The sequence below is a fragment of the Haliotis cracherodii genome, unplaced genomic scaffold (genome assembly GCF_022045235.1).
Source record: "Haliotis cracherodii isolate W230 unplaced genomic scaffold, xgHalCrac1.p SCAF_6, whole genome shotgun sequence".
Taxonomy (NCBI): Eukaryota; Metazoa; Mollusca; class Gastropoda; order Lepetellida; family Haliotidae; genus Haliotis; species Haliotis cracherodii.
Genome location: NW_027266319.1, coordinates 49,024,576 through 49,051,963, shown reverse-complemented (window position 1 = coordinate 49,051,963; position 27,388 = coordinate 49,024,576). Strand labels below are relative to the sequence as shown.

Sequence of the window (27,388 nt, the reverse complement as noted above, 5' to 3'; positions counted from 1 at the left end):
TAATTCAAACAGGTTCCTTATGTCCGCGGTCAAAGGCCTCAGCTCAGTACCATCCATCACTTGTTTTCGTGATCTCGTTAAGTCTGACCGATGTACAAGAGAAACAGCGATATCTAGCGTGCAGCGACCATTCCAAGGCCCTTGTGTGAGGATACAGCGTTGCATGAGACCCACTGTGACGAATCTGTTGTGTGTGACGCGAACGGATAAGTGTTGAATCTAACATTATAGTTTATTTTTGCCAAGTGTGTGAATTTAGGTTAAGAGTCTCGCTTGCAAGCACTTTTGTCATGACGAGGAGGTTTGTCGGTCTGTACAAGCAGTCAATGTCTGTATAAAGCTTGCCGCTGTATGTCCCGGGGGATGCTATGTAGCCTGGGGCATGGCGCGGCGTAACAAGGAAACAGTGCTCATTCGGAAGCGCGTGACGTGTGACGGGAAACGTAATATAAATTGTATATATGATGAAGATATATATCTATATCAACGCGGCAAGGAACCCTGTCACGGATGTAACGTCTGGACATTTTCATCGAAGATGAATCAGAAACAGGAGTTTCCACGGATGTGAACAGGGAGATTTCATTGAGATTGCTAGCCGGTAAGTGAATTTCTTGAATAATGTTCTGTCACTTAAAATCGCATCTCAGTAATGGCGGTACGTGATAAAAAGTTACAAAATATGTCAGGATCTTGTAAATAAAGATAGTCCGCACTCCCTGTAAGGCAAGCCTTTTCCTAAAATGATAGCTAGTCCAAGAACAGTGAAACCCCGTACATTCAGACTAGTGGAATTGACCGCATTAACAATAATCCAGATTAATGAATTGCGTAATTGAGTAATGTATTTTTGTGTATATTTAGACGCTCCAAGAGACTAGCGGTTTCGAACAATAGCGGTGTCCTGATTAACGGGGTATGAGCTATAGAGAAGTCCGGATTAGCGGGGTCCGAACTATAGCAGTCCCCGGATCCACTGGGGTATGAGCTAAAGAGGAGTCCGGATTAGCGGGGTCCGAACAATGTAGGATCGGATTCGCGGGGTCCGAACTATAGCGGTGCCCGGATTCAAGGGTAATGAGCAAAAGAGGGGTCCGCATTAGCGGTGTCCGAACTATATAGGGATCCGGATTAGCGGGGTCCGAACTATAGCGGTATCCGGATTAATGAGGTGAAATTGTATATATTTACATATATCCAGCGGCCATTGTGATCTCTATAAGATTGCATTTTATATAGGCAATAGGACCTGTGTTCTCACTAGCCTCCATCAATGAACAAACAAGCTGTTGATGTAAAACACGACTGGAGGGTGGGTGGGTGGGTGTGTGTGTGGGGGGGGGGGGGGGGGGGGGGGGGGTCAGGGTGTGGTTTGAAGGATGGATGGTTGGGGATTTGGGTACATGATATTCCATCTGGATATATAGATATAACAGCCACATAACTCAGGTCTATAAATACGTTTCATAACACTGTGACATAATGTGATGTCGCATGCACAAAGACATGTAGCCTATACTTATTTCTGTGATTGCGGCTGTCAAAACCACCTGTCCAGTAGCCGGCTCTACGGAGCCCACACAGACAGTAATACCCACACGCGGACGTGCTGTCATAACGGGTCCGCATTCTCGGCTGACGAATTAGTGATAGTCGGTAAACCGTGTTTAACATGAACCTCCATCTTCGTGCCTGTAGCATGCTGGTGAAGAGATTGTAGCTGTAGTGTTTATGGTGAAGGTCGCGACTGTGTTACCTCCCTATACACTTTTATGGTAGACCAAATTACGTTATTACTCGACCTGTAGTGGAACTTTCCAGAGCATATAGGGCAGCTTTGGTTGTATGTTCCCCAGGAAGTTGAGAATGAACCACATCCACTGACCGGGATAGTAATGTGTACTTTGAGCCTTTGTAGAGTTATCTAAGTGGCCTACTGTTGTTGTTGTTGTTTGGTATTGGTGGTGGTGGTAGTAGTAGTAGTGGTAGTAGTAGTAGTAGTAGTTGTAGTAGTAGTAGTAGTAGTAGTAGTAGTAGTAGTAGTAGTAGTATCCCATTTTAATCAAGTAATTTTAAAGTCGGTAGAGTTTTATTGGCACGGTTGTCTGCTCTCGGTACACCGCTTATCTCGAACTCCTGGAACCTCGACATAACTGTGCTTCACTGTGTTCCTGGGGATAGGAACCCCTCCGTGGTCTACTGAGCGACCGCCTGGAGAGCGAAAGGTACGGGGTTCCATCCTTGGCCGCGTCATGCCAAAAAACGATGAAAGATGGTACTTGTTATTACCCTGCCTGGTGCAAGGCAATCGGGGATAAAACAAGGACTGGTCGGCTCGGAGTCCGTATACTGTGTCCGAGTTGGGTAGTCTCGTTAAACTGCGGCATGGTATCTCAGTTGGCTAGTAACATAAAATCGGCATTAGTCCGGACTTGTACAAGCAGCCACACACACACACACACACACACACACACACACACACACACACACACACACAAGCACGCGCGCGCCTTCACGCATATGTAAGTCTTCAACGCTGCGTTAAACCCCATTTCACCTCACCTCCTTGGGATAGAGGTTATTGTTGCCATATGTGTCTTTTATTAAGTGGTACAAAGTATGTCTGCTTCGTATGGAGAGAAGCATATGTATTTTATTGCAATATAGCAAACATATATTTATCAACCATTGACATATTTATGGCGTCTCTTATTGTGCCCGTAACTTCCGAGATAAACAGGTTAGACCTGAATTTAATATATTGCCCTTTGTGCGTTATTTATAGCTACATACATGTGTGTCAAAACATGTCCATGATAAATGGTTTAATCTAATGAGCCCCGATGCACAAACCAATCATTGGTCCTCGACGGTCGTAGCTGTTCCTCGCGATAGCATAGACATCTGACAGCATTGGCGCTGTTTGGACACGTGGCCTGTTTTTAGTTTCGCAGTGGACAGTTGTGTCCGTTAGCTTTGACAGGATACCTTGGTCGTGGTTCGAATCCCAATTTCATCCGATTAATATTCTTTGTCTGTCAGAAACATGGCCATACTAACTTGAGGCTTTCCAGGTGTGAGTGTGTGTGCGTGTGTGTGTGTGTGAGTGCGTGTGTGTGTGAGCGTGTGTGTTCTGAGTGCATGCGTGCGTGCGTGCGTGTGTGTGTGTGTGTGTGTGTGTGTGCTAGGTCCGGTCTAATGCCTACTTTATAACATAGCTATCCTACTCAAATCTCAAATACTGTATGCAAAGTACTAGTCAACCAGCAATTGTTTCATCTCCTTAATATCGAGTGCCAGGCAGGGTAACAAAAAGTACTACATTCTAACGCAACCGGGGACTGAACCCCCTACTTTCCACATTCCGGGCAAACACTCATCCACTAGCCAAAGTAGGAGATCTTCGACTTAATTAGCCCACCTAATATTCCGTGATATAATTGAAATACTGTTAAAAACAGCACTCATTGGCTAAAATACCGTTTTACAATCTGGTACGTAAGCGGAGTTGAAGTGAAATGGGGTCTAACGTCGCGTCCTAAGAGGGGGGGGGGGGGGGGGCGCTAATTAATGCCGATTTTATAGTGATAGCCCAACTGAGATATCATACCGCAGTTTATACCCCACCCAGACACAATAAAGTGCGGTGTTAAACAAACAACCACAGTATACCGACTCCGAGCCGACCTGTCCTTGTTTTAGCCCCTTAATGTCGAACGCCAGGACAGTAACAGCAAGTACCAACTTTTAACGTATTTTGGTATGACGCGGCCAGGGTAAACTCGCGACTCTATACCACTAGCGGTTCTGGTAAGTAAATGAGGTTCTATATCAAAATGTAAACCATGGTAGTCAACCTTCTGACAAAAGCTGCATGTACCATTCCTGACAATGAAGGAAAACCATGTTTTAACATAAATGCCATATTAAATCAGGTTAACTCACAACCCGGGAATTTTCAAGAAATAATAATCATTGAACACAGTAACCATTTGATTCGGAATCAATACTCATTTAAGAACTGTTGGCGACACTTGTTATTTTTTAGCTGTTAGACAAATTCAACTTACTATAGAATTCACGGATTTATTCACATGGCTAAAAGCTTATTTGATCTGCACTCAATAACTGGAAAGACAAGGGCGGCGCTAAGCAAATAACACATTATCACAAAATCTAATCAAGTTTATTTTATTCAAATCTAAATAATCGGTTGGTACAACAAGCTTAAAAAGCATTCCTGTAGGAGTCTTACAACTACTTGAGACTAAACATCAACACACAGAGAAGCACAAGGCACGCATGTGCGTGGGAATCTCACATGATATTTGTCTTTAACGCCGAGTTGGAGCACCGCTAAGAGTTGTTGGAGAGCAAATTAAATATGGCCGCTCACTGCGTGGACAAGCATCCGTTTCCGCTATTGATGAGGTGAAAGCTCCTCACAGAGATCTAGGAGTCACGTGAGTATGGTTCACACCATAAAGCGCTTCATGTGCACCTTGTGGGAGTTGGAGAATTGCGTGGCCATACAGTGGGTATATAGTGTGGGACACTCGTTAAAGCTTCATGTGGGTGGATCTGATGAGTGACTATATGTTTTGACTGACGATACAGAAATTTCCAACATTCTCAGAGGAGTGCTTCAGGTCAAAGGACCTCGGATGTTTTCCGCTTGTTTTACAGTGACAGGTAGGTTCTGATGGAAGATATAATACTGGTTCCTCCTGAAGATTTCTTCAGGTGGAATTTATATCCAAGAAAAATTCTCCGGAACTAAAATCTTGGAACTATATTACACGAGTGGGAAGTTAATTCCTGTGAGCGGTATTTCCCAATCGCATATATAAAACCTCTTCTCAAATCACATTGTATCAGATGCTATTTTCGTGAAAGGGTTGGGTTGGTGGAAATAAAATTAGAAAATAAAAGTCCTTTGTTTAGTTGATGTACCCAATTCTCGAGCGAATTAAACAAAACGGAAGTTATTTGTTTCAAAGAATAGTCTGAGGGTGATGGTCTCTATTCCTATTTTGATTGTATTTAATTATTTCTGTCATTATTTGAAGTTATATTTCAACACTTGTGATATTAAGGTTCCGTAAATCATGTTATTAAAAAAAATCACACATCACCTCTTTCGATGAAAACCAGATGCTTAAAGGGGCACTGATCTAACGCAATTCCCCGTGACTGATTGTTGCCTTTGTTATTGTTTTTTCCCAGTGAGTACCCGGATGTATAGCAGAAATCTAGACTAGTTCGCGACCTCTGCTGCGCAATTCGTGAGCGCATCAGTCACAAAGTAAATATTTCACCTGAGCATTGCTTTTTTTATAGTGTGTATATTTTTGTACTGCCAAAATGTGTAACATTTTCAAATTTATTCAAACTGATTAAAAAACATTTCCATTTGTATTAGTATGATACCGAATTCCAAACATTTTGATGTTTAATGTCATCACCAAGAGACTGAAAATGTTACGTTGAAAAGTACATTTCTGTGTTGTTTGGCTTCTAATCCTACATAATGATCTGTTGTGATGTTTGTATGCCCTTTTGATCATCTTAATCAATCTGGACAGATTTTTTAGTCAAAATGACTGAAATATTTACACATTTTATAAATTGCCTGAGAGAATCACATTTTACAAATTGACTGTAATATATACACGCTTACAAAGGAAAGACATGTGAAAACAACGTCTATCGTGCATTGAAGAATTTCCCAACCAAGACGTAGAGAAACATGAACGAATCGGTTCAAATGAAGGAAAACAAAATGCAAATACCATAATTGCAACCTACCAAATTCATGTGTATAAATTTTAGGAGCTTCCTTGTTCGAGGAATGTATCCGTGAATATCCACACAAAGGAACAATATTCCACTCGTCCGCAGCTGTACAAAGAAACTTATTCGATGTCACGTGTCTCTGTAACAATCAAATATTTTAAATGATATATATCGTTTCGGGATATTATAACCCGTGTTCGTTTCTGAACTGATCACTTGGATTGTTTCAGGTGTTTCACATAGGTGTCAAGTCTCAAGGGTCGGCTGAGAAAGCCCACGTGACAACTATTTTCATAACGTCTACGGTTCCTAAAAACTCCATTGAGTGATAGATATCAATGATCAATCAATCAACGTATTATCAGTTAACCCTTTGAACAAAGTATGTTGTTTTTACATCGGCACTTCACGCCATGATATGAGTGTATTCCCTTTGTTTTAGTAAACCTAGACATGTAAACACTCACTTTTGACATATCCACTGTGCAAGATAACAGTAATTAATCAATCAACGTATTTTCTGTTAATCCTTTGATGACCTGGAACGATCCGTTGATTTACAAAAAAAAAGTAAATCAACTGATCATTCACCTCTTGCTGTTCTGCCACGCGCATATTACATAACACACATTTCACCTCACTTCAAACCTGGATTTAGATTGAATAATTACCCCAGACACAATAAATGCCAAATGGGAACCTTTGTCAGGTAATCTAAGTGGTGCTACCACTAATTGTACCTGTAATAAATTCATTAACTGAGCATCAAGTGAATGACGACAAATACACAAGTGTAGGGTTATACGAGAAAACGTGGATGACAACAAGGGAGTAGTAATCGTATTATCGACGCAATCTGAAATCCGAAAATGCTTTCACTGCATAGATTCTTTTATTAGTATTAAACTATAACCATCTGGGGTATTTCCAAATCCAATTAGCTCCGCCTTTCTTTTTGTCTGTTTGTTTAGGCTGAAGAAATTAATTAACATGCGCCCTTTCTCGAAATCTTTAGAGATCACCAATCAGTTAACCAGTCAGTGTTTATGCAAAAATTCGTAAAACACATATTGCCTCCAGCCTCCAAGTTTATTTAGCTGTCCTTGCAGACGGTAGCCCAGTCTCTGGTCACGCTCAGTTGCGTTGCGTATCATCCGGGTACTCACGGGGGAAAAAACAATAACAAAGGCAACAACCAGTCCGGGGAATTGCGTTAGATCAGTGCCCCTAAATAGAACACTATCCTACATAAAAGCCATGAAAAACTGCACATTTCATCCTGTCCCTTTGGTGCAAACGTTGTGAAACAACAAATCAAATTGATTTTTGAAGTTTTTTTATATTTTATCATTCGGGTTGTTATAATTAAGTTCTGTTTTAAAGGGGCACTGATCTAACGCCATTCCCCGGACTGGTTGTTGCCTTTGTTATTGTTTTTTCCCCCGTGAGTACCCGGATGATACGCAACGCAACTGAGCGTGACCAGAGACTGGGCTACCGTCTGCAAGGACAGCTAAATAAACTTGGAGGCTGGAGGCAATATTTGTTTTACGCATTTTTGAATAAACACTGATTGGTTAAATGTGATCTATAAAGATTCGACAAAGGGCGCATGTTAATTAATTTCTTCAGCCTAAACAAACAGACAAAAAGAACGGCGAGCTCATCGGAAGTCGTCATTTGGAAATACCCCAGATGGTTATAGTTTAATACTAAAAAAAAGTATCCATGCAGTGAAAGCATTTTCGGATTTCGGATTGCGTCGATAATACGATTACTACTCCCTTGTTGTCATCCACGTTTTCTCGTATAACCCTACACTTGTGTATTTGTCGTCATTCACTTGATGCTCAGTTAATGAATTTATTACAGGTACAATTAGTGGTAGCACCACTTAGATTACCTTACAAAGGTTCTCATTTGGCATTTATTGTGTCTGGGGTAATTATTCAATCTAAATCCAGGTTTGAAGTGAAAATCGCAAAATTACCAAGCAAGTGACCTATCAAAACTTCGTCACCATTACCTATGCTACCCACAAAGATACCTACATTTTCTTATTATCCCGAAAACTGTATTTCATTTTGTTGATCAATGTGACCATGCGCTCTTATTACTACCGGTATCCATAAAAGTGACTGATGCGCTTACGATTGGCGCAACAGAGGTCGCGAGCTAGTCTAGATTTCTGCTCTACATCCGGGTACTCACTGGGAAAAAACAATAACAAAGGCAACAACCAGTCCCGGGGAATTGCGTTAGATCAGTGCCCCTTTAAGCATGAATGTCGCAACTTATTGACGCATTGTACTGACTAAGATGGCGTTACCAAAGCTTAGGGGAAATGATGTTTTTATTAATACCCATGCTTGATGTATTGCGATGTCTCGTGTCATCTGGAGCAAGAGTGGCTAATCTTTCTTCTGTTATGAGCAAAACTATTCCCTTATGCTAGGCCGATGTCCTGTTTCTAGGAATCTGTTGTGAGTGATATGATCCCGGGGAACTACGCAGTGAGAGATATGATCCTGGGAAAACTATGCAGTGAGAGATATGATCCCAGGAAACTATGCTGTGAGTGATATGATCCTGGGGAACTATGCAGTGAGTGATATGATCCTGGGAAAACTATGCAGTGAGAGATATGATCCCAGGAAACTATGCAGTGAGTGATATGATCCCGGGGAACTATGCAGTGAGTGATATGATCCCAGGGAACTATGCAGTGAGTGATATGATCCTGGGGAACTGTGCAGTGAGTGATATGATCCCAGGGAACTATGCGGTGAGTGATATGATCCCAGGGAACTATGCGGTGAGTGATATGATCCTGGGGAACTATGCAGTGAGTGATATGATCCCAGGGAACTATGCGGTGAGTGATATGATCCTGGGGAACTATGCAGTGAGTGATATGATCCCGGGGAACTATGCAGTGAGTGATATGATCCTGGGGAACTGTGCAGTGAGTGATATGATCCTGGGGAACTGTGCAGTGAGTGATATGATCCTGGGGAACTATGCAGCGAGTGATATGATCCTGGGGAACTATGCAGTGAGTGATGTGATCCTGGGGAACTGTGCAGTGAGTGATATGATCCTGGGGAACTGTGCAGTGAGTTATATGATCCTGGGGAACTGTGCAGCGAGTGATATGATCCCGGGGAACTATGCAGTGAGTGATATGATCCTGGGGAACTATGCAGTGAGTGATATGTTACCGGGGAACTATGCAGTGAGTGATATGATCCTGGGGAACTATGCAGTGAGTGATATGATCCCGGGGAACTATGCAGTGAGTGATGTGATCCTGGGGAACTATGCAGTGAGTGATATGATCCCGGGGAACTATGCAGTGAGTGATATGATCCTGGGGAACTGTGCAGTGAGAACAAAATTGCAGTTCAGGAATTCGTTCGTTGTTCAATCTTATACATTTTCCGATTTGGGTTAAAAATGAATCCTGTTGGGGATGGGGGCCCCACGCTCATACTCCTACCACACACGGAAATCGATATACACTCCACCCAACGCTCACACACACACACACACACACACACACACACACACACACACACACACACACACACACACACGCACACACACACACAGAGTCTAAACACCACAGTGTATTCTCATGCCCCAACCACTCGGGCTGGACATACAACGACGGTGCTACACAGCAACGCTTAAAAATTCACAAAAGGGTTGCCATAGCTATGGACACGAGGAAGTATAGTTGGAGAAGGTGAAATAGTTTGGGGTCATTCAACTCGGAATTCATTAATCCGTCCTGGGTTGTTTTAAAAGGCAATCTGGATACAATAAGTGCAGTATGTCGCTAACACTAATAGGCGTTAATAGCCATGGAGTCATAGTAACAGGCCGATGTCCTGTTTCTAGGAATCTGTTGTGAGTGATATGATCCCGGGGAACTACGCAGTGAGAGATATGATCCTGGGAAAACTATGCAGTGAGAGATATGATCCTGGGGAACTATGCAGTGAGTGATATGATCCCGGGGAACTATGCAGTGAGTGATGTGATCCTGGGGAACTATGCAGTGAGTGATATGATCCCGGGGAACTATGCAGTGAGTGATATGATCCTGGGGAACTGTGCAGTGAGAACAAAATTGCAGTTCAGGAATTCGTTCGTTGTTCAATCTTATACATTTTCCGATTTGGGTTAAAAATGAATCCTGTTGGGGATGGGGGCCCCACGCTCATACTCCTACCACACACGGAAATCGATATACACTCCACCCAACGCTCACACACACACACACACACACACACACACGCACACACACACACAGAGTCTAAACACCACAGTGTATTCTCATGCCCCAACCACTCGGGCTGGACATACAACGACGGTGCTACACAGCAACGCTTAAAAATTCACAAAAGGGTTGCCATAGCTATGGACACGAGGAAGTATAGTTGGAGAAGGTGAAATAGTTTGGGGTCATTCAACTCGGAATTCATTAATCCGTCCTGGGTTGTTTTAAAAGGCAATCTGGATACAATAAGTGCAGTATGTCGCTAACACTAATAGGCGTTAATAGCCATGGAGTCATAGTAACAGACACTGTACTGACACTCAATCACACATTGTGGAGCGTTGCCGTGGAGGCTTGTGGTTAATGACATTTATCATGATAGACAAACCCTTAAATCCGACAAGACCACACCAATCGTGTGATCAAGTTCTTAGATACGCCGCTCGTTTGATGTGGAGATAAAGATACGATGACCTGATTACCATGCAGTTCATCAGAAAAGAATTCCTTTTTGTGAAGACAAGCAAACAATTTAAATTGATGGTTTGTGTTATTACTTATAAAATACCATCCTTGTGCTATTACGAAACAAAGAGGGTATTTTATGAATAATTAAGTTTACATACCTAAATATGGCTGTAAGTACATACACATCGATAAAGCATGTTTAATTATTAATGTTCCATTATTTATAATATGAACATCATCGAAAATAACAGTACCAAACAAAACATGCTAACATTTAAAAAATATGTTTTCGATAAAGCATTAGGTGTGTGTGTGTGTGTGTTAAAACATCAAGATATATCTAAAATATGCTTTATGCCTTAACTTCAAATATTGGTTCATATAGCGTGCGTGCGTGCGTTTGTACGTGGTGAACCCTAAAGCGTATTCGACGCGGCCATTTTCTCGAAAGTGAGCATACGACAAGGGCGGGTAACTCTCACTATTAACTTCACCGGGGTGCGACACCGGAAATGGACTTTGCACCAATGGATAGAATCTCTCCCGGGCCTTTGGCATTAACCACAAGGTTGCCCAACAGGGCATTACTGTGATATTACTTGGGTAGCTGAATAAGCAGAATATATCCGAGGAATGCGTAGTATGCTCTGTAAGAATGTGTAAATTTTCTAAATACAAACCTAAACACGTTCCTTGTCCCATTATTGTGACACGTTTGGGGTCTAAACATGTTTAGGGTTGTGCTAAACGTATTTAAGATCTAAACGTGAGAAAGACCCGTATCCCGAGGCGGTGTTTAGCTGTGAGAACATGTTTATTCTATTACTGGATAATACACGATTTGCGTTTAGTCGTAAACATATTTACACTCTGAAGATGTTTAGATTATTGGGGTGTTGTGTTTAGGTGGTATGTAGTAGAAGATGGCTAATTTTATGTGTTTAGACCCTAAACGCGTAGATGGAACACACCAAATGTGTATTCTGCATAGGATTTAAACATCCCTGAACACGTCTAAACATGTTTTGTATGTGTTTACATTCTTAACACAAATTTTTCAGTGTATTGTCAAGGTAATCAACGTCAGTGAGTATGGTTTTACGCCGCTTTTAGCAATATTCCAGCAATATCACGGCGGGGGACACCAGAAATAGGCTTCACACATTGTACCCATGTCGAGAATCAAACCCGGGTCTTCGGCGTGACGAGCAAACGCTTTAAATATTAGGCTACCCGACCGACCCTTCAAGGTAATCAAGAATTCAACAACGCATCGATCTTCATTAGAAGTTGTTGTTGTTGTTGGTCTGTTGTTTAATGCCGCACTCAGCAATACTCCAGCTATATGACGGCGGTCTGTATATAATCGAGTCTGGGCCAGACAATACAGTAATTAATATCATGAACATCGATCCACGCAATTGGGATCGATGACATGCATCAACCAAGTCAGCGAGCCTGACCACCCGATCCCGTTAGTTGCCTCTTACGACAAACATAGTCGCCTTTTACGGCAAGCATGGGTTGCTAAATACCTATTCTAACCGGAATCTTCACGGGTCCATTAGCAGTAAAAAAGAACGAGCGGAATTGATTGTGCTCTTGTCGGACCTTCAGGTTGTAGTGAGTAATGAGACTTGACAGCAAGTAGAGTATGTCCATGGCACCTGTTATTGATGTGTATACAAACAGTCCGGAGTAAAAGACACTACCAAATGATTAATGACGAGGAAAAATCATTTAAAGTGTCAGGTAAAGTTCGATTTTCTGTTCTGTGGAATCGGAGGAGTTATCAAACATTTACTTCAATCACACATAAAATAGATCGCTTTTCAGGTGTTTTGTATTTCAACACCAGGGCCGGTTTTATAGATAACTGGAGGCGGGCTTGGCCAAGTGGTTGTAGCCACTTCAATTAGCTGTACGGAGTTGAGTCCCTTAGTCGAATCCTTACCAATGATAATGGGGTCGAATCCTAGTTTTGCAACAATTATGTTCTTTAGCTTGTCTACACCATACGTGAGGGTCGTGGGTTTCACCGTAGTTATTGTTTATGAGTGAGTGCGTGAGTATGGTTTGACGCCGCTTTTAGCAATATTCCATCAATATCACGGCGGGGGACACCAGAAATGGGCTTCACACATTGACCGCCCCTGGTGATGTTTATGACCTGCATTACTCCGTGGTTTTTCCCACTTGACGCCAACACGACATGATACAGTAAAACCTTGTTAATCCGGGCACCGTATAATCACATCTTTAACGTCCGGATTAATGAATTATGATTGCTGAGTAATATACGAAGAAGAAGCAATTTGGATCCCCCCATCCGCCATGCCCAACAACACATCCACTCAGCTACATGCCACATCAACTGCCATACCCTACCCATATATATATACACGCCACATCCGCTCCCACACCCATACAACGCACCACGCCACATCCACTCTCACTCATACAACACACCACGCCACATCCGCTCCCACACCCATACAACGCAACACGCCACATCCACTCTCACTCATACAACACACCACGCCACATCCGCTCCCACATCCATACAACGCACCACGCCACATCCACTCTCACTCATACAACACACCACGCCACATCCGCTCCCACATCCATACAACGCACCACGCCACATCCACTCTCACTCATACAACACACCACGCCACATCCGCTCCCACACCCATACAACGCACCATGCCACATCCGCTCCCACATCCATACAACGCACCACGCCACATCCACTCTCACTCATACAACACACCACGCCACATCCGCTCCCACACCCATACAACGCACCACGCCACATCCACTCTCACTCATACAACACACCACGCCACATCCGCTCCCACACCCATACAACGCACCACGCCACATCCGCTCCCACACCCATACAACGCACCACGCCACATCCGCTCCCACACCCATACAACACACCACGCCACATCCGCTCCCACACCCATACAACGCACCACGCCACATCCACTCTCACTCATACAACACACCACGCCACATCCGCTCCCACGCCCATACAACGCACCACGCCACATCCACTCTCACACCCATACAACGCACCACGCAACATCCACTCTCAAACCCATACAACGCACCACGCCACATCCACACCCATACAACGCACCACGCCACATCCACTCTCACACCCATACAACGCACCACGCCACATCCGCTCTCTTACCCATACAACGCACCACGCCACATCCATTCTCACTCATACAACACACCACGCCACATCCGCTCCCACGCCCATACAACGCACCACGCCACATCCACTCTCACACCCATACAACGCACCACGCCACATCCACTCTCACACCCATACAACGCACCGCCCACATCCACTCCCACACCCATACAACGCACCACGCCACATCCACTCCCACACCCATACAACACACCACGCCACATCCACTCTCACACCCATACAACGCACCACACCACATCCACTCTCACACTCATACAACGCACCACGCCACATCCACTCTCACACCCATACAACGCACCACGCCACATCCACTCTCACACCCATACAACGCACCGCCCATATCCACTCTCACACCCATACAACGCACCACGCCACATCCACTCTCACACCCATACAACGCACCACGTCACATCCACTCTCACACCCATACAACGCACCACGCCACATCCACAACCATACAACGCACCACGCCACATCCACTCCCACACCCATACAACGCACCACGCCACATCCACTCCCACACCCATACAACACACCACGCCACATCCACTCTCACACCCATACAACGCACCACGCCACATCCACTCTCACACCCATACAACGCACCACGCCACATCCACTCCCACACCCATACAACGCACCACGCCACATCCACTCCCACACCCATACAACACACCACGCCACATCCACTCTCACACCCATACAACGCACCACACCACATCCACTCTCACACAACGCACCACGCCACATCCACTCCCACACCCATACAACACACCACGCCACATCCACTCTCACACTCATACAACGCACCACGCCACATCCACTCTCACACCCATCCAACGCACCGCGCCACATCCACTCCCACACCCATACAACACACCACGCCACATCCACTCTCACACCCATACAACGCACCACGCCACATCCACTCTCACACCCATACAACGCACCGCCCATATCCACTCTCACACCCATACAACGCACCACGCCACATCCACTCTCACACCCATACAACGCACCACGTCACATCCACTCTCACACCCATACAACGCTCCACGCCACATCCACAACCATACAACGCACCACGGCACATCCACTCCCACACCCATACAACGCACCACGCCACATCCACTCCCACACCCATACAACACACCACGCCACATCCACTCTCACACCCATACAACGCACCACACCACATCCACTCTCACACTCATACAATGCACCACGCCACATCCACTCTCACACCCATACAACGCACCACGCCACATCCACTCTCACACCCATACAACGCACCGCCCATATCCACTCTCACACCCATACAACGCACCACGCCACATCCACTCTCACACCCATACAACGCACCACGCCACATCCACAACCATACAACGCACCACGCCACATCCACTCCCACACCCATACAACGCACCACGCCACATCCACTCCCACACCCCTACAACACACCACGCCACATCCACTCTCACACCCATACAACGCACCACACCACATCCACTCTCACACAACGCACCACGCCACATCCACTCTCACACCCATACAACGCACCACACCACATCCACTCCCACACCCATACAACGCACCACGCCACATCCACTCCCACACCCATACAACACACCACGCCACATCCACTCCCACACTCATACAACGCACCACACCACATCCACTCTCACACCCATACAACGCACCAAGCCACATCCTCTCCCACAACCATACAACGCACCACGTCACATCCTCTCCCACAACCATACAACGCACCACGCCACACCCACTCTCACACCCATACAACGCACCACGCCACATCCACACCCATACAACGCACAAAGCCACATCCTCTCCCACAACCATACAACACATCACGCCACATCCAATCTCACACCCATACAACGCACCACGCTACATCCACTCTCACACCCATACAACGCGCCACGCCACAGCTACTCTCGCACCCATACAACGCACCACGCTACATCCACTCTCACACCCATACAACGCACCACGCCACATCCACTCTCACACTCATACAACGCCACATCCACTATACACCCATAAAGGACGTGCCCATCAATGCGAGGTTTTCGGGGAAATGGGGTTTTCAGAACTAACATGGTTTCACTGTAATTGAAATGCTGATACTAAGAATAAGTTTACATTGTGACAACAATGTTAACTTTATAATGGTTAAAAAGGATGCGTATTTACATTGTTCCATCTGTGCTATTCCAGCCTGCATCCGTAAGAAGAAAATTTGCCTGATCCTAATGGTGATATATGTGAAAACTCATGTGATATATCATTGCAAAAGTGGGTGCGTAGCTGTTTGACAAAGACCAAGCTCATTTCTTTGTTCTCTTCTTTCAGACGGTTGCGTTTCTGCGATTTCTCCAGTTGCATTGAACACTCACTTCAAGAACAGCGGAGGGATTAACCAGTTGAACCCAAGAATAACGCATGTGTCTGTGCATGTAAGCGTGGTGTAGAAGCTCATCCGTACAAGATAAGTGATAATTTAACTTGATGGACGACAACATACATATCGCAGATGCCCCATGGTCTCGAATGACTGACAACTGTGAGCCGTGTATGTGCGGGATGTTGACGAGGAAAATTAGGATCTTCATTTGCTGGATCGGATAGACGTTCACCTTCAGCGTATACACCAACACCAAACATGAAGGATCATTACAGTTTCTGCCTCCAGCGTGTAGCCTCGCTGATGGGCGACATCACTGTGAATACAAAGGCTTCTTCACTGATTCAACGCGTGTGCCTCAACGTCACCCATATTTTGAACGTCACACGACGTTACAGTCTGATGGACCTTGAAGAAGAGGCCCCTGTGGATCTAGCTGTGCCCCTCATGGGCTACGCTGCCCCCGTGGTCGTCTTCCTGACGCTGGTGTTGAATACTGTCGTTGTCGTCGTTCTCACTCGGCGGCGACTCAGGTCGCCCACAAACGTCATACTCGTCTCCATCGCAGCCTGTGATACATTCACAGCATTGTTCTCATTACCGGGATATATGTATACGTACACTTACGAAGGTTACCGGAATTACCCGAGTATGGGATGGTGTTATGTGTTGACCTACCTATGCCGGTTTACCCCACAAGTTCTCCACACAGTGTCACTGTGGTTGACAGCATTACTTGCGTTCCAACGTTACGTAGGTGTCGCTCAAATGGTGTGCAAAGCTTGGATCAGTCGTTACAAAGGTGTGGCTTTGTCGATCGTGTTTTTAGGCATATTTTCGTTCATATCTCACTGTTTTCAGCTCTTTCTTGTCTTAAAACCTGTGACTGTAATCGGAAAAGAATTATTCACTCCGACAGGTATTCAGATCTCGAACACTTGTTACAGACATTTAGCTGTTATAGAGAATGTAGACTATTTCTCCTATGTGTATACGTGGGTGAGACTAACCCTTGCCCAGGTTCTACCCTGTTGTCTTCTGCTAGTGTTCAACCTCTGCCTCATCAGGGCTACATACAGAAGCTATACATATAGGCGACGCCTGGTTGTTGGACACAAGCTGTCCGAATCCTCGGACACGAAAAACACAATCCGGATCTCGTTAATGTTGCTTCTCGTAACGTGCTGCACGTGCATGTTTGAAATGTTTGTTGACGTAAATCTAGTTTTAAATTTCGCCCAAATTTATTCAAAACGCTTTTTGGTTTCCCCGGACACCTTAGGCAGGCTTCTCCTTGTCAGTAATTTTACAATCATCCTTTCGTTTCCTCTCAACTTCTTCTTTTACTTCGCGTTCAGCACCAACTTCCGGGTCATGATATTGTCATGTGTGAAACCTAGGCTCAAGCGGAAGATCACACCTAACCGAGTGACACCAGGTGTCGACGGGCGCAGTACACATCACTTCAGCCTGACTCATTTTCAGAAGCAAAGACATAGCAATGGATACAACGGTAGTGTTCTGTGAATATGAAATTCGACAAAAATATAATACGTTCCAGCGACAATTTGAACAGTACAGAAATGTGCAAGGAAGGTGATTCATGACTGGATATTCATGTGCGTGTTCTCTGTAATAATCTGCGTTGTTGTGAGAACAATTAAAGTTACAAACATCATCCCAATGATGTATCAACTTAAGGATTCCGGCCATAGTGGGTCCCCGAATCATCAGTATGGGAGGCTGGTGGCTACAATGTTGACTTGACCCCGCGTGGTTCGTTGTCCGTCAGTTCCGAATACAGGCCGTTGTATTTCCAATGAAGGTCTAGATGTTATAAACAGTTTCATTTAATCACTGTGACATTGTGTATGTGTAATTGGGGCTATCATCAGCTGGTAGAGCATTGTACATTATACAAATTTAGTTATCAGGTCAATAATTATATTTTGAGAATTGACTTCCTATTTTGACAAATGCACTTTCATCTGACCCAAGCCTCGCGCCTTTTAACATTACTATCCCCTGCCACGAAGTAGGGCGGGGATATAGGAACGGAGTTTGTCCGTCCGTCCGCCCGCTTCTCTAAGTGCACAAATTTGCTCCAAAACTATTTACGTCAGAGGAATAAAACGGATGTTAATGGTCATAATCTCAAAAGAGTTCGAAAATTGCTGTCGTAAATTGATTTTTTTACAGAGTTATGGCCCTTGATCAGTGCTTTTTTACTGCATGAAATGGGAAAAAGTTTTCTCAGAAACCACTAACGTTACATGAATGAGAGTTTGCATGCTTATCTAAGAGATACTTGTCAAGACTGAGTTCCAAGATTGGTCCCGTAAATTATGTTTTACAGCGTTACGGCCCTTGGCCCATGCTATTTTACTTAGTGCATAGTTTCTGCAAAGGAGACAAGTTATTTTACTTAGTGCATAGTTTCTGCAAAGGAGACAAATTATTTTATACTTAGTGCATAGTTTCTGCAAAGGAGACAAGTTATTTTACTTAGTGCATAGTTTCTGCAAAGGAGACAAATTATTTTATACTTAGTGCATAGTTTCTGCAAAGGAGACAAGTTATTTTACTAAGTGCATAGTTTCTGCAAAGGAGACAAGTCATTTTACTTAGTGCATAGTTTCTGCAAAGGAGACAAGTCATTTTACTTAGTGCATAGTTTCTGCAAAGGAGACAAGTCATTTTACTTAGTGCATAGTTTCTGCAAAGGAGACACGTTATTTTACATATTGCATAGTTTCTGCAAAGGAGACACGTTATTTTACTTAGTGCATAGTTTCTGCAAAGGAGACAAGTTATTTTACTTAGTGCATAGTTTCTGCAAAGGAGACAAGTTATTTTACTTAGTGCATAGTTTCTGCAAAGGAGACAAGTCATTTTACTTAGTGCATAGTTTCAGCAAAGGAGACAAGTTATTTTACTTAGTGCATAGTGTCTGGAATGTGGTGACATGTTTTCTCAGAAACTACTGAAGCTTATCTAAGATGTATTTATCAAGACAATTATTTTTTTTCAGAGATGTGTAATAATGTCACATTTAATCATTTTTTCTGATGGCATAAAGAGATCCAAGTGCTTGTCTTTTCTAAAGGCTTATAAGACTTTTTTATAGTTTATATTCACTACTATATCAGTGAACAACATTCTAATGTGCCCCATGGCGGGGATAGTGATAACGCTGTTTTCTTGTTGTTTCTTAATTTCTTCGATTCCCTACGGCTAGATTCTCAAGTAGTGCCTGATGTCGTCATTGGTTTTCAGTGGTCCATTCATATAATTTTCACAGCTTTTTGCCCTTAACCCCAGACGGAATCTCTTTCGGCGGACAATCAAGACTGGTTATTATCTTGCATTGACGTTTAATATTTAAACAATAGTGACTCTGAATTTACCTTTCAAAGAAAATGCTGTGAACCGGTTGTGTGATATATGCATGTTTAAGTTAGCTGACAAATCGTCAGTGATGTTGTTGATAAAAGATGGTGTGATTATTGTTTTTAGAATACCTAAGGATATCAGCCGCGTCGTGTTGGTTCATTACAATGTGTCCGTCGTGTTTGTCAGACTATAACTGCCTTCTGGACAGGTGTATGTCATTTTGTTATATTTTCATAATACAACTTTGAATGGTTATATTATCTTACACGCAGTTGATATGATTTTAATAAACTATGTGGTTGTGTTTTTGCCTTGACATGTGATTATTATATTGTTGAATAAAAATACAAGTTGATTTATTAGTGATATTGAGTTTTTAGAAGTGTGTATGTATCCTTGAAAGATACGAGCTAATACTGGCTCCCACCTCGCATTACAACAGAGAAGACAGGGTGATGAGAAGTGATGGCAGATGGTCGAGTCCGACTCTCAGCTGAGACATGGTCGACATAGTGTACCACTGAACCGGAACGGCATTGATCGATGCTGCTGTTGTGTCTACATCCTGGCAAAGTCCGCCTTTGTTGGCCGTTTGAGTTCATAGTAAATTCGTAGACATCCAATCTCATTGTGTGTCTTGACACCTAAACGACCTATATTTGTGTGTCAGTCCTTTGTAGCATGTTACATGGAGCCGTACTTGCGTCTCTTGACGCTCTGTGGACACCCTTGATGCATGTCAGTCCTTTGTAACATGTTACATGGAGCAGAACTGGCGTATCTTGCCGCACAGTGGAAACCATTGATACATGTCAGACCTTTTAAACACGTAACATGAAGCCGAACTGATGTACCTGGACGCTCTGTGTTCACCCTTGATTGCATGTCAATCCTTTTTAACATGTTACAAGGAGCAGAACTGGCGTACCTTGACGCTTTGTGGTCACCCTTGATTGCATGTCAATCCTTTTTAACATGTTACATGGAGCAGAACTGGCGTACCTTGACGCACAGTGGTCACCATTGATGCATTCAGTTGGTATCGCGGCGGGTTTCACGATATATGCTAATTATCATGAGTCTGTATTATGGCATATAGTCCTGACACTACTTAACAAATCTGTTGTAATTGGTGAGACATTTCTAAAAGTGGCGTTTTCCGTGCGCGGAAATGTGCAATGGTAAGATTTAATTATATCGTGCGATTTATAGGTTTCACTGAAATGACGACCCGGAATAATGGCCAAACGTCTCTCTTTGTCGCCTCTCAAGGAAGCTATGACAAAACTGCTTCCTGCACGTCAAACATGAGTAATCATTGCAGCGTCTGCCTCGAGGGGGAGCCTCAGTGTCGAGCAGGAGGAAGATGAAGAAGGGGCCTAAAATACTGGTTTACTGCTGTCAAAATAGCAGCCGAGTTCGGAATGTATCATTTAATCACAATCCGCTGGACCTTGAAGAAGAGGCTCCTGTGGATCTAGCCGTGCCCCTCATGGGCTACGCTGCCCCTGTGGTCATCTTCCTGACGCTGGTGTTAAATGCTGTCGTTGTCGTCGTTCTCACTCGGCGGCGACTCAGGTCGCCCACAAACGTCATACTCGTCTCCATCGCAGCCTGCGATACATTCACAGCATTGTTCTCATTACCGGGATATATGTATACGTACACTTACGAAGGTTACCGGAATTACCCGAGTATGGGATGGTGTTTTGTGTTGATCTACCTATGCCGGTTTACCCCACAAGTTCTCCACACAGTGTCACTGTGGTTGACAGCATTACTTGCGTTTCAACGTTACGTAGGTGTCGCTCAAATGGTGTGCAAAGCTTGGATCAGTCGTTACAAAGGCGTGACGTTGTCGATCGTGTTTCTATCCATACTTTCGTTCATATCTCACTGTTTTCAGCTCGTTCTCGTTCCAAGACCGTTGACTCTGGTCTGTGAAGGTTGCGATTCTGATGTAAAGGTCCTAAACACGTGTTTTTTACATACATACAACGATACATACCTCACCCGCGTGGACACGCTGCTGCGACTTATCTTGGCACAGTTACTGCCGTGCTTCCTTCTTCTAGCCTTCAACGTCTGTCTCATCAGATCGACCTACAAGAGTCATAGATACATGCAGCGCTTGGTTGTGGGACATAAACCGTCCGAATACGCACACACCAGAAACACAATCCGGATATCGTTGATGCTTCTTCTCGTAACGTGCTTCACATGGATTTTCGAGATGTTTGTGAACTTAAATCTTGTTTTAAATTATGCAGATGATGTTGTGTCCCCGGATACCCTGAGTAGTCTCGTTCTTATATGCAATTTTACTACACTACTTTCATTTCCTCTGAATTTCGTATTTTATTTCACGTTCAGTTTTAACTTCCGGGACGTGATTTTGTCCTTTGTGAAAACGACGCTAAAGCGGAAGCTCGCGCCTAGAAAAGTGACATCTGGTGGGGATGGGCGCAGAGGCAATACATATGTATTCAGTCTTATCCATCTACAGGAACTGATGAATAAAGAACTATGAAGAGACATTACATCAAAATGTGGTAAACTACAGATTGTATAAGGAAAGGGACAAATTATATTTGAGAATTGAGAATAGTTGCGTCCCTTAATCTTGCCAGGATCCGTTTGATGCTGATACGATTCTTAGATTCGCCTCGATAATGATTCTTGATATTTGAGCATCATACCTGCGCCCGGAGGTTTGACTGACTGGATAGCGTCTACGGACTTTATGACTTGGAGTGAGTGTGCTTTTACGCTGCTTTTAACAATATTCCGGCAATATCACGGCGGGAAAAAACAAAAAGGGTCTTCACACATAGTACCCGTGTGGGGAATCGAATCTGCGTGTTCGGCGTGACGTGCGAACGCTTTAACCACAAGGCTACCCAATCGCCCCTTATGATTTTGAGTTTGCATCTCCTATAGAGGTGGCGAGCCGCCAAACAACTGATGTTATGCGAGTACCGTACTCCTGACGTTGATAGTTTAGATTTATGATGTATTGAAGTGAAAATATACATGTACATATTTTGGAAATTCTGTACAGATTTATTGAATGTCTGCTTGTATACGTGGTTGTGTCGAATGTTTTCCTGCCTTTTGCTTCTTTGTGACAATAAATGTTATGTTGGTGTTTTGCAATAATTCCTTGTTCGGCATGGAGTTGCGCCCCTTAGTCGTGCCAAGATACGCATAATGTTGGTTCAAATCCCAGATTAACCCCAATTATGATTCTTGGTATCTCAACACCCGACTGCACAAGGGGTTCACGGAAGTGAATCATAGTAGACGTGCCTCTAACATTAATGTTAAACGCCGTGGAATTACTGAAATACTGTTAAAACAGCACTTTACTGAACCATAGATTATTCCTACACGATACGTCTACCAGATTTATACCGCATATGCAGTGAAAGCGGACAAACGTTGGTTCGATTCCCAGTCGCGTCATACCAGCATACGTTTAAAGATGGTAAAAGATTATCCTCAAATTTGCATTGATTCCAGAGTTTGTCTATCAACAATCGAAAGTTAAAGTTTCATGACGCATATCAGATTACGTGTAGACTACCAATACTTAGTTCTTTATATTGATTAAAATGCTTTTATTCATGATTATATTGATAAATGAAACGAACCTATGCAATGAGCTGAGGTGCAATAATCGCGACGTTACACCTCATTTCAGGTCACCAAATACCAAAAGACGACAACTTCCGTTCCTGTATTGATTTTAGCCATTGCCAGGTGAGCTACAGTGCATAGACGAATATAGATCGTTTACAAACGCATTGGTCACTACATGGTGCTTCGACAGTAATCCTATCCCAACTTGCGTTTGAAGAGGAACACGATGATCCGTTGTCCACAACATGACGTGTTGAGAGACGTGTTCTTGCAAGCATCGCCTGCATGCACAGAGAAGCAATGCCACACCAGTGGGGCACAATGCCAACAGGGAAAATTGATGGCTGAAACCGAAGTCGACAATGGTGACGTTGGCAAGGGTTGTTGACGTTGAGCAATCATCAGCGTCGGTTAAGGTTAGGGCCCTTGCATAACATTCAATATATTAGCGAAAGGTCATTCCAACCATCGAGTATCATATTACCATCTTGATTAAGGTTAATTCAGAGAAGAGTTTTAACAACGAGGAACGAGTTTAGGAATGAACAAGATCAGACAGCCGCGGGCATGCAGCTGTTACTCGTACAGTTTTATATTTTTTAATTTATTCGGGAAAAGAAATAACAAATTATTACACCTTGCCCTGTGTGACTCCCGACATAGTAATGGGCTAGATTCAGATTCAGAGCAGAACGCTGTAAGAATGCATCTCAACATGTCATAAAGATGACGCAACGTATATAAATCCAGGAACCAGTATGCATGAAGTGGGTTAAATAAAACGCGTGACATTTCCGTTAAGCTTTGCGCACTGAACTAGATTAATCTGTTCACACTGACAGTGACGTCACGATTAATAGTGCGAGTCAATGATTGTTTAGACACAATATATATCGCTCAGAATAGGCAAAGGCATATATGCCAAAGTTTAAAAAACATGTTTTGTTCGTTGTTTGTTGTTCAATGCCGTACTGAGCAATATTGCAGCTGTATCACTATGCTGTCACTGGCCATCGATCAACACAGTTTATAGTTGTCTGAATGTGAGTGAGTGAGTGAGTATGGTTTTACGCCGCTTTTAGCAATATTCCAGCAATATCACGGCGGGGGACACCAGAAATGGGCTTCACACATTGTACCCATGTCGGGAATCGAACCCGGGTCTTCGGCGTGACGAGCGAAAGCTTTAACCACCGACCGCCCCTCTGAATGTGACTTTAATATGGAATACACGAAGGGTAAGACAACATTCCTATTGATGCCTTGGGAAAAGCGCCTTTGTTATATGTAGTTGTTACAATGGATCAATCAGTTGAAACAGCTCGTCAGAGAGCAATAGAGAAATTCATGCATTGACCGGATAGAACATTACAACTGGCTGGAGAAGGAATACCAACAACAATTAATTTGAAAGACTTCAGATTACACAGTTGCACGTTGTAAACAGTGCATTGTGGGTCCACATGTTGTTCCAAAGATGCTATGTGAAAAACACGTACATCCACACCGTGGGAAACAGTGCATTGAGGGTCCACATGTTGTGTCAAAGAGTGCTATGTGAAAAACACGTACATCCACACCGTGGGAAACAGTGCATTGTGGGTCCACATGTTGTTCCAAAGATGCTATGTGAAAAACACGTACATCCACACCGTGGGAAACAGTGCATTGTGGGTCCACATGTTGGGTCAAAGAGTGCTATGTGAATAACACGTACATCTACACCATGGGAAACAGTGCATTGCGGGTCCACATGTTGTAAAACAAAGTGAGTCGGAGATCGTCAATAAAGCTCTGGACATCCCTGTATCGTCAGCTGAGGGGGGAGTAGATGTAGGCGACAGGTCTGTGTTCCGTGTTACTGGATTCTCGAGTGCTCGTTAACACGTGTGCTTCGTGTTTCTATCGCACACGCGTGTAATGTAGCATACCCTTGTACACTGTCCCTGTTGATATTATTGTTGTCGATCCTCCCACACCTCCTGATCCATGTAGCTGCCTCTAAAGACATTATACTTTGTAGAAGTTGGTAGTCTACCGGATTCTTGTATATCGACAATATAGGCCCGTCTGAGTGTCCGCAGCGTTGATTCTGAGAGGTCTTCAAGTCAAGAAGTTCCGATCCAAGATAGCCAGACGCAAACCGCATGCGACGCACACCGTACGCACATCTCACGCGGAGCACACGGCACGCGACGCACTGTATATTGCACGTGATATACTGTATACGTCATATGATAACAAGCAAACATTTCTGGTACTTACATTCTTATCCGGAATCAAACGGGTTAAAACAGTCTGCATACTTGTTATAGTAAAACGATGTCTGATTACATGGATAGTCACTGGCGTCGTACTAATCTGAGCAGAGTGGCGTCCCTTAGTCGCGCCTGGCTCCGTTGACTGTGGGATTGAATCCCGGATTCAACCATATTATGATCATTGGTCTGTCAGTACCATTTCAACGGTTTATAAATATCCACGACCTGCGTCGCTGTGTACCTTTTCCACGAACATTAAACTGACAGTGTTCTATGGTTGAAATCCGCGTTAATTTACACCCAACTCACCCATACAGTTATTCAAAAGTAACCTTCATAACGACGCTAGTAATGTAGTACATATATGACTCCCAAATAAATGTTCCTTTATTTTCTTCCACAGTATATGTCTCAAAACAGCGACCTTCATCAAACAGACTTAACGCCAACAATTGACCCACGCACTATGTTTGTGGACTGCTTCCGACTCGTTGTTTTGTGACTTCCATCAGTTACTGTTACAGCTGCTGGTAATGGGTCTAAACAGTAAGTACATTCAGTTTTAAGGCCGACTTAGGTTCTATTACAGTGTTTCAGCTCAATGTGAGAAGAAAACCCCTAAACGTTTATCACTGCTAGCTGACCACTCATGTCCCCTGACACAGTAGGGAGCTAACCTTAGACGACTGGCTGACCACTCATGCCCCCTGAAACAGTTGGGAGCCAACCTTAGACGACTAGCTGACCACTCATGTCCCCTGAAACAGTCGGGAGCCAACCTTAGACCACTGGCTGACCACTCATGTCCTCTGACACAGTAGGGAGCCAATCTTAGACCACTGGCTGACCACTCATGTCCCCTGACACAGTAGGGAGCCAACCTTAGACCACTAGCTGACCACTCATGTCCCCTGACACAGTAGGGAGCCAACCTTAGACGACTGGCTGACCACTCATGTTCCCTGACACAGTAGGGAGCCAACCTAAGACGACTGGCTGACCACTCATGTTCCCTGACACAGTAGGGAGCCAAGCCAACCTTAGACCACCAGCTGACCACTCATGTTCCCTGACACAGTAGGGAGCCAAGCCAACCTTAGACCACTGGCTGACCACTCATGTTCCCTGACACAGTAGGGAGCCAAGCCAACCTTAGACCACTGGCTGACCACTCATGCCCCCTGACACAGTAGGGAGCCAACCTTAGACCACTAGCTGACCACTCATGTCCCCTGACACAGTAGGGAGCCAACCTTAGACGACTGGCTGACCACTCATGTTCCCTGACACAGTAGGGAGCCAACCTTAGACGACTGGCTGACCACTCATGTTCCCTGACACAGTAGGGAGCCAAGCCAACCTTAGACCACTGGCTGACCACTCATGTTCCCTGACACAGTAGGGAGCCAAGCCAACCTTAGACCACTGGCTGACCACTCATGTTCCCTGACACAGTAGGGAGCCAAGCCAACCTTAGACCAATGGCTGACCACTCATGTCCCCTGACACAGTAGGGAGCCAAGCCAACCTTAGACTACTGGCTGACCACTCATGTTCCCTGACACAGAAGGGAGCCAAGCCAACCTTAGACCACCAGCTGACCACTCATGTCCCCTGACACAGTAGGGAGCCAAGCCAACCTTAGACCACCAGCTGACCACTCATGTCCCCTGACACAGTAGGGAGCCAAGCCAACCTTAGACCACCAGCTGACCACTCATGTCCCCTGACACAGTAGGGAGCTAACCTTAGACCACTAACTGACCACTCATGTCCCCTGACACAGTAGGGAGCTAACCTTAGACCACTAGCTGACCACTCATGTCCCCTGACACAGTAGGGAGCCAACCTTAGACCACTAGCTGACCACTCATGTCCCCTGG

The 27,388-nt window shown here is 44.3% G+C and overlaps 1 protein-coding gene across 3 annotated transcripts; it reads left to right on the top strand.

Annotated features, from left to right (window-relative positions):
- Positions 1-379: 379 nt before the first annotated feature.
- Positions 380-26,041, top strand: LOC139444909 (sex peptide receptor-like). 3 transcript variants are annotated; one of them, XR_011651852.1, is made up of 2 exons: positions 380-601; positions 25,909-26,041. XR_011651852.1 is itself a non-coding variant. In XM_071225914.1 (2 exons), the coding sequence occupies exon 2, from the start codon at positions 16,468-16,470 to the stop codon at positions 17,734-17,736; it is 1,269 nt and encodes a 422-aa protein (XP_071082015.1). In that variant the 5' UTR covers positions 380-601; positions 16,158-16,467; the 3' UTR covers positions 17,737-18,230. The 3 variants fall into 3 exon arrangements, 1 of the variants encoding a protein (XP_071082015.1); XM_071225914.1 differs by lacking the exon at positions 25,909-26,041 and adding an exon at positions 16,158-18,230; XR_011651853.1 differs by lacking the exon at positions 380-601 and adding an exon at positions 25,003-25,088.
- Positions 26,042-27,388: the final 1,347 nt, after the last annotated feature.

Coding starts and splice junctions, on each gene's coding strand:
- LOC139444909 (XM_071225914.1), top strand. CDS start 16,468: ATGAAGGATCATTACAGTTTCTGCCTCCAGCGTGTAGCCTCGCTGATG.